The 12,202-nt window shown below is 44.4% G+C and overlaps 1 protein-coding gene across 1 annotated transcript in view; it reads left to right on the top strand.

Moving 5' to 3' along the window:
• Positions 1–5,695, top strand: part of LOC144014002 (potassium/sodium hyperpolarization-activated cyclic nucleotide-gated channel 2) — a 53,388-nt gene extending 47,693 nt beyond the window's left edge. The window contains exons 5-8 of the mRNA XM_077513477.1: positions 2,722–2,868; positions 2,965–3,205; positions 3,291–3,455; positions 4,701–5,695. Coding sequence (XP_077369603.1) covers positions 2,722–2,868; positions 2,965–3,205; positions 3,291–3,455; positions 4,701–5,641 — 1,494 coding nt within the window. The 3' untranslated portion in view covers positions 5,642–5,695. The remainder of the gene's footprint in view (positions 1–2,721; positions 2,869–2,964; positions 3,206–3,290; positions 3,456–4,700) is intronic.
• Positions 5,696–12,202: the final 6,507 nt, after the last annotated feature.

Below are 12,202 nucleotides of genomic sequence, written 5' to 3'. Positions count from 1 at the left end.
GTCACTAAGTGCGCTGCCAACCAGATTGCGTCCCGGTGCGCCGGTGTTATTTGCGTGTATGTAAATTTGACACAAAATATGATGCAAAAGAGACTCATTGATATACAGTGTCTAATTCACTAACGCCAGCGCAAATAGCCACACAGAGTTTGCGTGACGCAAATAACGATTATGGAAAGCATGTATTAACCTGCCGCAACCTCGATCCCGGGATCATGACAGCAGTGTGAGAGAGAGCGAGAGCGAGAGATTTTTCTATGTTGGTTTAGGACATATCACGTAATCCGGGCTGATCGGCAATGGTGGGGAGGCATTTTACGATCATTTTTACGTGCCGGATGCATATGTACGCCAGCGCCAACCTCTGAAAATATATTTTTTTAAAAACGATTGTACCAATAATTTCTACTTTATGAATGAATTACGTCATTGTCGTTCTCTCTGCTCTATACAGCTCAATGGCGCTATAAACGCTAACTCTCGGTCCAACCTGGCTTTCTGATAATGTCACCTTTCTCGCAACTGTTACTATAACAACCATGTTCTTGTCGCAAATCCGTTGCCATGTGTGGTAAATCAGGTGCAAATTTGCTCCAAGCTGTCAGTTTTGTGGGCGTGTTTGCGCCGGTATATGATTAGAGCAATATCCTTAGTGAATAGGTGGGTAACTGGGCGCATGTATTAACCTGCCGCAACCTCGATCCCGGGATCATGACAGCAGTGCATGCCACAGTGCATGTCGCTCTCTGGCTGATCACGCACAGTGCAATATTGTGGTGTAATATTTCGCATTATTACCGGATGCGGCGCATTCTCAGTGAAAATACCCCTTTAGTGTGTTTGGAAGTTTGTCAGACCATGCTGCGGCAAGGGAGTTTTCTTTTACTTGTACACGTCCCCGACAACCTGACAATTTGGTGGCAGAAATCAGGCTAATCTTCAGACCAGCCGAAAGAAGGTCTAAGTTGTGGCGCAGATGGTGTAACGCAATTTTGTTGGATTTAATCGAGGTGCAGGCAAACAGATTCAGAGCTCCGCGGATGTGTGCGGTGGATGTCATCGTATTTCATTCACAAATATGACAACAGCGTGCATCGAACCCTCCGGATTATTGTACAAATCGATTAATTGAATAGGCATGAAGATAAGACACTGAAAATTGTCCATGGGTGTGAATGTCAGTGTGACTGTTTTTGTTTTTTTGCATGTTAGGTTAATTGAAGACTTTGTCAACACATGTGAATGAATGTGCAGAAAGTGCGACTGGTTATTTGTCTGTATGTGCCCGGTGAGCAGTCCAGGTTGTACCCTGCCTCTCGCCCAAAGTCAGCTGGCTTCAGCTCCAGTTCACCCACGACCCAAATGAGGACAAGCGCTATAAAAAATAGATGGATGGATATCTTCTATTATTCATGTGTGTATTTTAGCAGAACAATTGCCTGACATGAGTCGATTTCATTCTGCGCAATGGCAGATAAAAGAGTGCAGATTTCCGATATACTTGTGGGGGGAATTATCATATGTGTAAATATTATACAGTAAATCTAATCTATCACTATAAGACCAAGTTGGTGTTGCTTTTTTGGGCTTCGATAGGCTTTATATTATTGGACAGCTGGCAAAGGCATCCTTGCGCTCATGTGGATGTAGCATATTGTATACTGTTAGCGACCAGTTAGCTGGGAAAGGCTCCAGCTGGATGGAATGATGTATAACTTTCCATAACTATATCTATACTATACCATGATTGTCAAACATTTTGGATCCAGGGACCCCTTTCAGAGGAGAATTTGCTTACCACTCATAATCCTAACAGCTATTCATCAAAACTACCACGTATACCTCTGAATGCCATATGAATTCAAAAGGTTCCTATTTTTGATAAGGTTGTGATAACAAATTCAAATTTTTAGGGATGCTGGTAGTGGTGCACCGATCACAATTATCTGGCCGATCACAGACTCCTGATCTTGAAAATGTCTGACTTGCCCCTCTCGATTTTTGCTGATCCTGATTTTTTTTCATAAGCAACGGCATACACCGAAGTAACTTTAAAGTTTTACTGTCAAACATTGAACCATACCTGTGAAACAATCGAAACGTGTACAGTCTTTCCTCGCTATAACACGGTTCACTTTTCGCGGTCTCGCTGTATCGCGGATTTTTTTTAAGTGCAATTTTGCATATTTTTTTTTACAGTAATATACCCATTTTATAAAATTTATGAAGGTTTGAACATTGTCAATGTTTGAACAAGAGAGAAATGTGAGAACATGTAAATGCCTCAATGAGAAAAGTGTATAAATTGTGCGGTCGGGGATTTTAGAGCCTTAAAACATTTTTAAGAGTTGTAAAACATAAAGCTAACTACTTTGCGGATTTCATTTATTGCGGGTATTTTTTGGAACCTAACCCCAGCGGAAAACGAGGGAACGCTGTATTTTAACTGCACATGAAGCAATTCTCTAAAAATGGAAATTCTCGCAGCAGAAAAGGACAGTGGCTGACTTTTTCGGACCTCTGTGGAGGGATATCAAATCGGTGGACAATATCTGTTTTATTTTAAGGGTTCGGCTGATCACAAATTCCCCCAAAATTAAGGAAATCGGGGCCGATCCCAATCGCAGCCTATCGATCAGATGCAGCATGTGTTTTGGAATAAGTTCTTAAAGTTCATTAATTACAGACTACTGACTTTGTCCAACCGTCTCCGTTCAACAGTACAAACAAGTGGAGCAGTACATGTCCTTCCACAAACTGCCTGCCGACTTTCGTCAGAAGATCCACGATTATTACGAGCACAGATACCAGGGCAAGATGTTTGACGAGGAGAGCATTCTGGGAGAACTCAGCGAGCCGCTCCGAGAGGTGAGACATACTGCACGAAGCCCGTAATTTGCGCACGCGTGGCCATGCCGTTTACCTTTTGAACGCATCATATCTTTTTCATTGCTCCACCTTCAGGAAATTGTCAACTTCAATTGCCGCAAGCTGGTGGCCTCCATGCCGCTGTTTGCCAACGCAGAGCCGAACTTTGTCACGGCCATGTTGACCAAACTGCACTTTGAGGTGTTCCAGCCACATGATTACATCATACGGGAGGGCACCATCGGGAAGAAAATGTACTTCATCCAGCACGGAGTGTGCAGTGTCATCACCAAAGGCACACTTGCAATGAAACTCTCTGATGGCTCATATTTTGGAGGTAATGACACATGCGCTCTTCTTCCTCTTCTGTTACAAAGCGGTGTTTTGTTTTTGTGTTTTTTTTAAACTTCAATACATTTCAGAGATCTGTCTGTTGACGAGGGGTCGACGGACGGCCAGCGTCCGAGCAGAGACGTACTGTCGACTCTATTCTCTGTCTGTTGACCACTTCAATGAGGTGCTGGAAGAATATCCCATGATGAGACGAGCCTTTGAGACGGTGGCTATTGATCGTTTAGACCGCATAGGTAAGAAAGAAAGATAAAAATTCTGAAAATTCTGATAGTGTTTACTTTAGACCAGGAGAAATAGGTGGGTTTCATGTGACGTCACGACAAGTACAAAGACCCAGATGGGGGACAGGAAGCAACTTCCCCATAAGAAAAAGCTGAGAAAATGCCAAAGTTTTGTGCTGTTTATGGCTGTACCAACCGGTCTAATCGAGAAAAAAATAAAAGCTACTTTCGCGGCCCAAAAGTAGTAACCCATAAAGGTGAATTTAAGAAAGTAAAAAGATACCGAAAGAAGATGGTAGACCTGGATTAAAACCGTCTGACATCCGGAGGAGCAAAGTCGGACAACGCTCGTATATGTAGTGATGACTTTGTAAGGCTACAGTAACACTCAACAGGCCGGTGTGATATTACTGGAAACATAGCTAACTGTGATAATACGATGTGGAGTTTGTGTGTCCATACTAGGTGACTGTGTCTTTGTTTTTAGCAATGCTAGCTACGTTAGCTATCACAACGAGTGGTTTTTAAATTGAGGTCCTTCTTCCAGGAAGGCCACAACATACGTTAGACCACTGAGAATGGTTAACCTAGCAACACGTAGAAAATAGCAGGTAAAGTAACAGTTAGCCAGCTAGCTTGTAGCCTGATGCCAGTGGTGCAGTTGTGTACATTTGAGTTGAAAAGAGAATGATTCTGAATGTACTCACCCGAACAAAAACAAGAAAGCAGTCATTTAGTGCTTCTTTTGATCCGAGTTGGCTGACCCAATCACACACGAAATAGTTGTAAGCCTCCACGCTTTTATACGCCTTCAGTTGGCTAGCGGTGTAGCACGATGTCTGGAGAACGAGGTAGTTCATGATGTCGATTGCCTCCACACCAGGCAAATCCGACACAAGTTCGGAAAAATCTCTTTTTCAAAGTGTAAGGATCCTATCCGACATATTTTACTATTTTTAGAGCCTGTCAGCTACGTCCAAGCTCACCCAACTCTTTTGCATATAGTCACTATCCATCATTTTCAATGGGTGTTCCCTACTTCCTGACCCCCAGTTGAATTCTGCACACCGCCAGAATCATGTGATTGCAACCCACCTATAGTCCACCAACGGATCGATAACCCCACAGCTAAATTTAGACAAGAGTTCCTGCAGTTCAAACACACAATGGTCCTCTAATACTTCTGTGGTCCAGAGATAGGTTAAAGTATATCATGTGCTGTGTTCTTTTGACCTTGTATTTGTTTTTCTTCTTCAGGTAAAAAGAATTCCATCCTGATGCACAAGGTTCAGCACGATCTCAACTCTGGCGTCTTCAACAACCGCGAGAACGAGATGATCCAGGAGATCGTCAAGTACGACCGCGAAATGGTGAAGCTCGTGGACCTGCAACGGCCACGGGCAATGTCAATGACGCCTTCCATCGGCGGTATCTTCGCTCCCCCCGGCCAGTCGCAGACAGGTTCCGCTATCGCCACCCTCCAGCAAGCTGTGGCTATGAGCTTCTGCCCTCAAATGGCGAATCCACTTGTGGGCCCGGGAACTTTGCAGTCTCCTCGTATGGTGCGAAGGTTCCAGGTCATGCAGAACTTACAAAGCCCGGTCTCCATGTCTCCTCTTCAGTCGCAACCCCCTCAGACGTTCGGAGGAGCATTTGGATCTGCGATCTCCAGCCCGCCCGTCCAAAGCCCTTTAGCGGCTTCAGGACGGACTTTCCAGTACATGGCCAGCGTGGGCCCCTCGGGGTCCCAGTTGTCCTTAGTACAGCACCATGTACCCAGCCCCACACAGACCCAGCAGAGGCCTGCCTCACACAAGAGCACCCACTCCCTTCACACGGGGAGCTTGAGCCAGGATACCCGTGCACTGTCCGCCTCCCAGCCTTCGCTCCCCCAGGAGGGAGGGCCGCAAGCTGCATCTGCGGCCCCCAGCCCTCCTCCCTCGACACGCACCTCCAACACCTCCATCGGACCCCCGCACCCCAACCTGCCCGGGCCCTCTGGGGTGGGGAGATCAGCGGGCACTCAACAGAGGGTAGCCTTCGCCTCCACACCTCCTCCCAGTGGTCCTGCTGCAACGGGGGCAGTAGCAGGAGCTGCGGGATCGGGGGCCCCAGACTCTGGCACTCCCAAGAAAGATTCAATTGTCAGCCTTCCAGAGCTAGACTCTGCCAGATCTCGGCTGTCTTCCAACTTGTGACCCTGGTCCATTTCAGGAAAGAGGCCTTTTTTTGTAGGTGAATCTGTTTGTTTTGGGTCATCCCAATGACCTGATCGGCTGCTGCTGGCGCCACCAGTCGTTGGGCCCAGATGCCAGCTGAGGGAGACGCGTCTCAATGTCTTGGGACCACGAGCAAGGCGAAGTCTATACAATGAAACTAGTATAACGTGAGGTTGAACTGGTCTAGACTACCGTGCCAGCACCTTTATTCTTAGTATCACCCCTTACACTCTGCTTCCAAACACCTACTGTATATCGCTGTCTTTACTGTAAAGATATTTAGAAAAGTATGATTGATGTAACATTTGCATACTGTGTAGAATCCATGCAATGCAATCTAGCAGGAGCTGGACTTAAACATGAAAATCAGGGACTTGAGGTCAAATGACAATGACATTTTAAATGTTGAAGTGTTTTCAGTGCATTTTATTTTACGTATAAGCTGTCGTAGCAAAATAACACGTTGCTCTTCATTTTGTTTAAAATCGTAGTGGAAAAAAAAAAAATAATCATGTAGACCGCTGGTCGATCTTACATCGGGGTGTAAATATTTGCGGAGGAATATTATATTCATTGTATCTACCCAAACCAAAGTTGAGCTTGAACACAAAGTCTGGTTGTGTCTGTATCAACTAAAAAAAAAAAAAAAAAAGAAAGAAACATAGAAGAAAATGCCATTTATTTAACTGCCTTGATTCAATGTTAGAAGCCATATATTTGGTTTGTGCGTATGTATAAACGTGGGCGTACGTTTGTGTGCGTGGGTTTGTTTGGTATGTTTTGGGCTTTTGTTTTTCGGAGAACGGACTCACGCTCTCACTCACTCTCTCACTCTGCTTCGTCAGGGCTGATTAGTTTGGCACGCTGACAGCGTCGCTGACCACTTCCCGTGAAACATCTGCCGAGTGGCCCGACGTTTGCTCAGCAGCTCTGATTGTAAGCCTGGAGGCAAAGGCGCTTAAATAATCTCAGCTTTACCGAAAGGAGACTTCGGAGAACATCACATCTTGTATACTTGCTTGTTTTTTGTCTAGGTTTATTTTGATTAACACATGCAATATAATTCTGCAATACTCTACCCCGCCTATATATAAATATATATGACTATAGATATCTAAACATGCTGTACAGGAAAGTGATTTCTTTTTCCTTTTATTTTTAACGTGAACTTTTAAAGAATCCAGCAGCTGTTGTGGCTTCACTTGAGCTATTGTAATCCAGTGACCATGTTGTTACCTTAACCAAAAATATTTGAAGGGATTGGAGGCTGTGCAGTATCATTTTAGCAAGAGGAAAAACTGATTTAAAACGAGCCGTTTCGGAGCAACAAGAATCCACCAGGAATGTCGCTTGAGAGCCCATCTGCGCGAGTTCACTTGTCAAAAAAAAACCTCTGCTCCAAGTCGAGGTCAAACGGCCGCAAATGTCCCCAAACTACAATGAATGTCTCAACATTTTGATTCCAAACGACTATTGCAATCTGAGGACTGAGTTGAGGGTTTTGCTTGTCGAATTCTTCACATCCTTCTCTTACTGAATGTATGCCGTACGCGAAAGCAAGACAGCTAATCAGATACGAACTGCCATGTAAATACAAGGGACGATGGTTTGAATCGGTTTTTATGATGCACGGGGGGGTTGTCGTATGTTGTTGCTGCGTGTCTTTCTAAGAAATCTTGATGATGCTTCTCCGGGTTGCCGTATTTGTCCTGTATGCTACCGCCAGCGCCCCATCACCACATCAAACAATCAGTTTACTAAGGTCGAACAAAAGCGACGAGGACGAGGCGGAGGAGGAGGTTAAGCACCTTGTGTTGCACTACAACCTTGTAATCAAAATGAAAATCAATGCTCCATTTTCCTAAAACGGTTGCGGGACTTCTCCTGGACCAATGATGTGGTTACGTTGTAGAAAAGTGGATTCAATTCTGGCTCCGCTCGGCCTGCGATTTAGCGCGATCCATAAACAAGGCGGTCATTGTCAACGTCTCCGCCGTTAGCATCGATCCGGAGCCAAACTAGTAAAACTGATGCGATGGACTGTTCACTCAGGTTTGCTTCCCTTCGAGAGAGAGATATGTATTGATTGCTGCAGCCAAGTGGGCGATTGATTGATTATACACTTGCTTCTTCTCCCCCTCACAATCAACGTGTTGACTGAACTATACGCGACGCCCGTTCATTTGAAATTGACCCGGCCGAGTCACAACGCTACCGCGTTTGAATCACTGTCTGCTCTTGAAACAAGGTGTCGGTGATTGTTTTTTTTTTATCTAAGGGCTTCATCTCATATAGCTTGAAAACGCTCTTTGTTAACGTCAGGCATTGTCATGTCGTGTTCAGTGACTAACATGCACTAAACCTTTTGTCACCGTGGGTCACAGTGCTGCGACCCCATTCATCGGCAACTTTCTATTGCTTTTTTGTTTTGTTTCCTACGGGAAAGGTACAGTACAGTACAGTACATGGCGAAAGGCCAATACGATTGTGAATGAATCGAGTCCGTTTTGAGTCCGTGTGCTTCAATACTGTTCCAGTGCAATCAATTGGTCCTCTTCCCTGTTCCTTTTTTTGTGCTAATACCAGAGTTTGCCCTACTAAGCTGCTATCAGGACTGTGCTGACATCATTTCAAGGGGTCCACAGTCAGTTGAGCGCAAAGACGGTAGGAGAGCTAAAGAGCTAACGTTTTCAGGCAATATCAGACACTATTCCATTGCATCCCGTCCATCAAGTAGTTTGTAAATCCCGACCATGGAAAGGACGACATCCCCTGAACCAGATCCATTGACCGTCATGGCCAAGCGCATACGTGCTTTTTTTTGCGTGTGATAGCGTGGTATAGCTGTGTTTTCGGGCCCCGTTACTGGCCGGGGGGTTATGAGTGCTGCTTCTGGACCTTTTTCTGTCAAGTGGGACTCGAACCTCTCATTCACGTCTGACACTGACTGACAATTGTTGAGAGGATCAAAGACTCCAACCTCTCATTTGTTGCTGCACCAGATGTAAAGGGTACCGAATGCCTTGGTGTTGATATGTTAGCAAATCAGGGTCTTCGTTTTCTTTATAATGTGTCTTCTGATTTGTCCGTACAGTTTGTTTGGGTTTTGTTTTTACAATGTGCCCCATGCACATGGAACTGTATATACCTTGTGCCTAGTATACTTAGTTTCCACATAGTCTATTTTTGTGGTATGTATGTGCCTGTAAAAATGCAAATATGTGTTTTTATTTTCAACTTGCAATATACAGTATGTAAAATAACAAAACAAAAAAAAACATTAGCTGAAGCCTATTATTGCTAACTTAAAAATGACAATGTCAGTATTTATAATTTTCCCTGATTTGGGAAATCACAATATTGCACATTTTTGTTGGTTTGAGCCTTCCAACACCATGCGCGCTGTACTCCGTAATTTCATGTTCTGTATATATGGTACACACAGAGATGTGGGGCACATTGTTGTGTTTTTACCACAACCTGATGTACAACAACTATTTTATACAGTGAGAGGCTTCGCTCTGACAGGCTTCTGGTGGATATCAACAGTCGAGACGTGAGCTCGGATGACCAAATCGCAATGAAAATACTACAAGTGGCGATGCCTGGACAGTAGAGCTAAATTGCTGCACAGTTTTGTTTTTGTTTTTCTTAGATCCCGATGTTGGTTGCACCCTGATTACAAAAAAACGTCACAAACCTGGCTCCGAATTGGGTTACTCTGACACGATAGCTGAGTGCATGCCGTTATTTATCCAATTCCACACGATTCTAAGTGGGACCTTCAGATCTTGACATTGTCGTGTACCAACCACTGTACAATGATTTCATTTAGCGGATCAAACCTTCGTGTCGTAGCTACTGTAGCCCGCTTAGCTGACCTAAGCCTTCTCTCTGCTTCAGGACTCACTGTATCGTGTGCTTGAGTTTGTGCGTATGTGCGCGTCTGTGTGTTCCTGTGCCTTTCCTTCGATAATGTTGGTCCCACTTGAGAATACGATTCTATTTTAGGGAGAGCTTGGGATACACACGAGCAAAAGCCGGGCAGTTTTTACACAATCGCGACTCCATTATACGGAAGATAGAACAACGGCGTAAATCTCCCTGCAAATGACTCGAGCACATTGCAAGTAGCATTCCGTAGTCTCGGCTCTGTAACCAGAGATACTTTACCAGCAACATGTAGAAAAACAGCACAGACGATGTGTGACGCAAGAAAAAGTCTTGTCTCCCTTTGTTGGGGGGGGGTAGGCGCAGTCTGCAACCATCTTTCGTTTTGTTTTTTTTTCCCCCCACAACTCGGGCTGTGTCTAAGTTGATGTCTACAAACGATCCAGACTCAAAGCTGCTCCCAGCGCGGCCCAAGTTGAGCTCGCATCCAAAACGGCTGTCATGTCCACCACCTCTGCTATAGCCGACAACACGGAGCCGCACCTTGGTCTCTCTCAATAAGATGGTCTGTCAGTCAGTGGCAATGTTGTTTCAGCGTTCGTAAAAAAAAAAAAAAAATTACATTGTTGTGCAATAAAAAGATGAGCGCATTGGCATAATGATCTGTGCGTGTGTGTGGACATTTGTTCATTGTCACTGTTTTTTGGGGGGGTTTCATTGAAGATCCTGCGAACATTACACTAGCGCTATCAAAATTAATCGATTAATCAACAAGTAATCGATTATCAAATTAGTTGACAACTATTTTGATTAGTGTTGTTCCGATACCGTTTTCTGGCCAATTCCAATACCCAGCTTTGCAGTATCGGCCGATACCGAAGGTGCATTTTCCCTCAACTTGAAAAAGCTGTCCTGCCATTGGTTCAGAGCATTCAAGGGCCAATAGGATATCTTAGATCGGCACGCAGTGAACATGTGCAAGACACAAGATGCTGCACCCAAAATCCTATATTAGTGTTGGAATGAATGGTATCGGCATGTACTCACCGATACCGATACCACTGTTTTAATGCAGTATCGGCACCTCTGCCGATACCAGTTTCGGTTTCGGAACAACACTAATTTTAATAATCAAGTAATCATTTGGATTTTTTACATTTCAAATTGTCAAAATCCTCTGATTTCAGCATATCAACAGTAATTTTTCACTAATTTCTGTTGTCCTTCATGAAAGTAGACTGATTATCTTCAGTGTTTTAATGCTGCTTTTAATTTGGAAAACAAAGAACCGGTAATAGTACTGTTATGTACTGAGGGTGGATCCCAAAAGTGCAGACAGCGAATCAATCAGATCGGCTGTGGCTAGACACGTGACATGGAATTATCTGATTGGCTGTTGACCAGACAAAGAGATTAAAGATTCCTGACATCACATAGCTTCTGACATCACATAGCGTTTTACCAGTTGAAACCAGACGATGGTTACCTCAGTTCAAAACAGATACTTGGCCGTACGGTCATGACCCAAACATAACCCTGGCCCCAAATAACACGCAAGCAAAACACGGCCATGACAAGTACAACATCAATCCCACGTTTTTTTTTTTTTAATTACTATACGAATACGAAGTACGAAATAACCACCCATCACTGGTTAACTCATTCATTGCCAGACCAGCAAAAAAATGCATCATTTGACGTCTTTTTCCGTCAATGGCAGTGAATGAGTTAATAAACAGTCATCAGGGAAAAACATGCTTTTGTAACACACTTTAATGCAAAATGACAATGAATCCAGTTTGTCGATTAATCGACTGAATAATGGCTATATTAATCGATTCTAAAAATATCCGCGACGTGACACACAAACACACACCTCGAGCTTGTAAAATCAGCCTCATTGCACCCCACATCAGATGAGATCTCTCTCTGCAGACAGGGGCTCTGCTGCATCCCGATGAGATGTTTGAGCTCCGTCCAAGGGCTTTCTCGATACGTGCGCATGGGACGTTGTTGTTTTTTTTTGCGTGAATCTCACTTTAAGTGCTTATATGAAGGCCCTTGCTTTGGATTTGTCTTTTGTGAAGAGACGGCAAATGAACTGGTGGCCGTGGTGTGTGCGTGTGCGTGAAAGGGGTGGGTGGGTGTGCGTCAGAGATGAGGGCAGTCCAAGGACACACTCCTCTAGCAGCCTGGGAGCAGCACCCACCCATTCCTTCGACGTCTGTTTCCCTTTAAACACACACACATGCGCGCACGCACGCCGGCGTCTGGATCTTCAGCGATTATGCACACAGAGACGGGAAGATAAAAATGACATGCAAAGGTGAGGTGCTTGAACACCGAGCTCAACATTGCGCTGCCACAAATAATGTGGGCGAGGCCATCCGCAGTGCGTTGAAATAGTTCTGCCTTGACGTGACACTTGCTCGCTTTATCTCTCGCTCTCTTCTGCTTTACTGACACATTCTTTCTATCTATCTATCTATCTATCCATCCATCCATCCATCCATCCATCCATCCATCCATCCATCTATCTATCTATCTATTAGGGGTGTTAAAAAAAATCGATTCGGCAATATATGGCGATACTACAGCACGCAATTCTCGAATCGATTCAATAGGCAGCCGAATCGATTTTTTAACATC

Source organism: Festucalex cinctus, chromosome 1 (genome assembly GCF_051991245.1).
Source record: "Festucalex cinctus isolate MCC-2025b chromosome 1, RoL_Fcin_1.0, whole genome shotgun sequence".
Taxonomy (NCBI): domain Eukaryota; kingdom Metazoa; phylum Chordata; class Actinopteri; order Syngnathiformes; family Syngnathidae; genus Festucalex; species Festucalex cinctus.
Note: the sequence above shows the minus strand (reverse complement) of the source record. Positions and strands in the feature narration are given on the sequence as shown.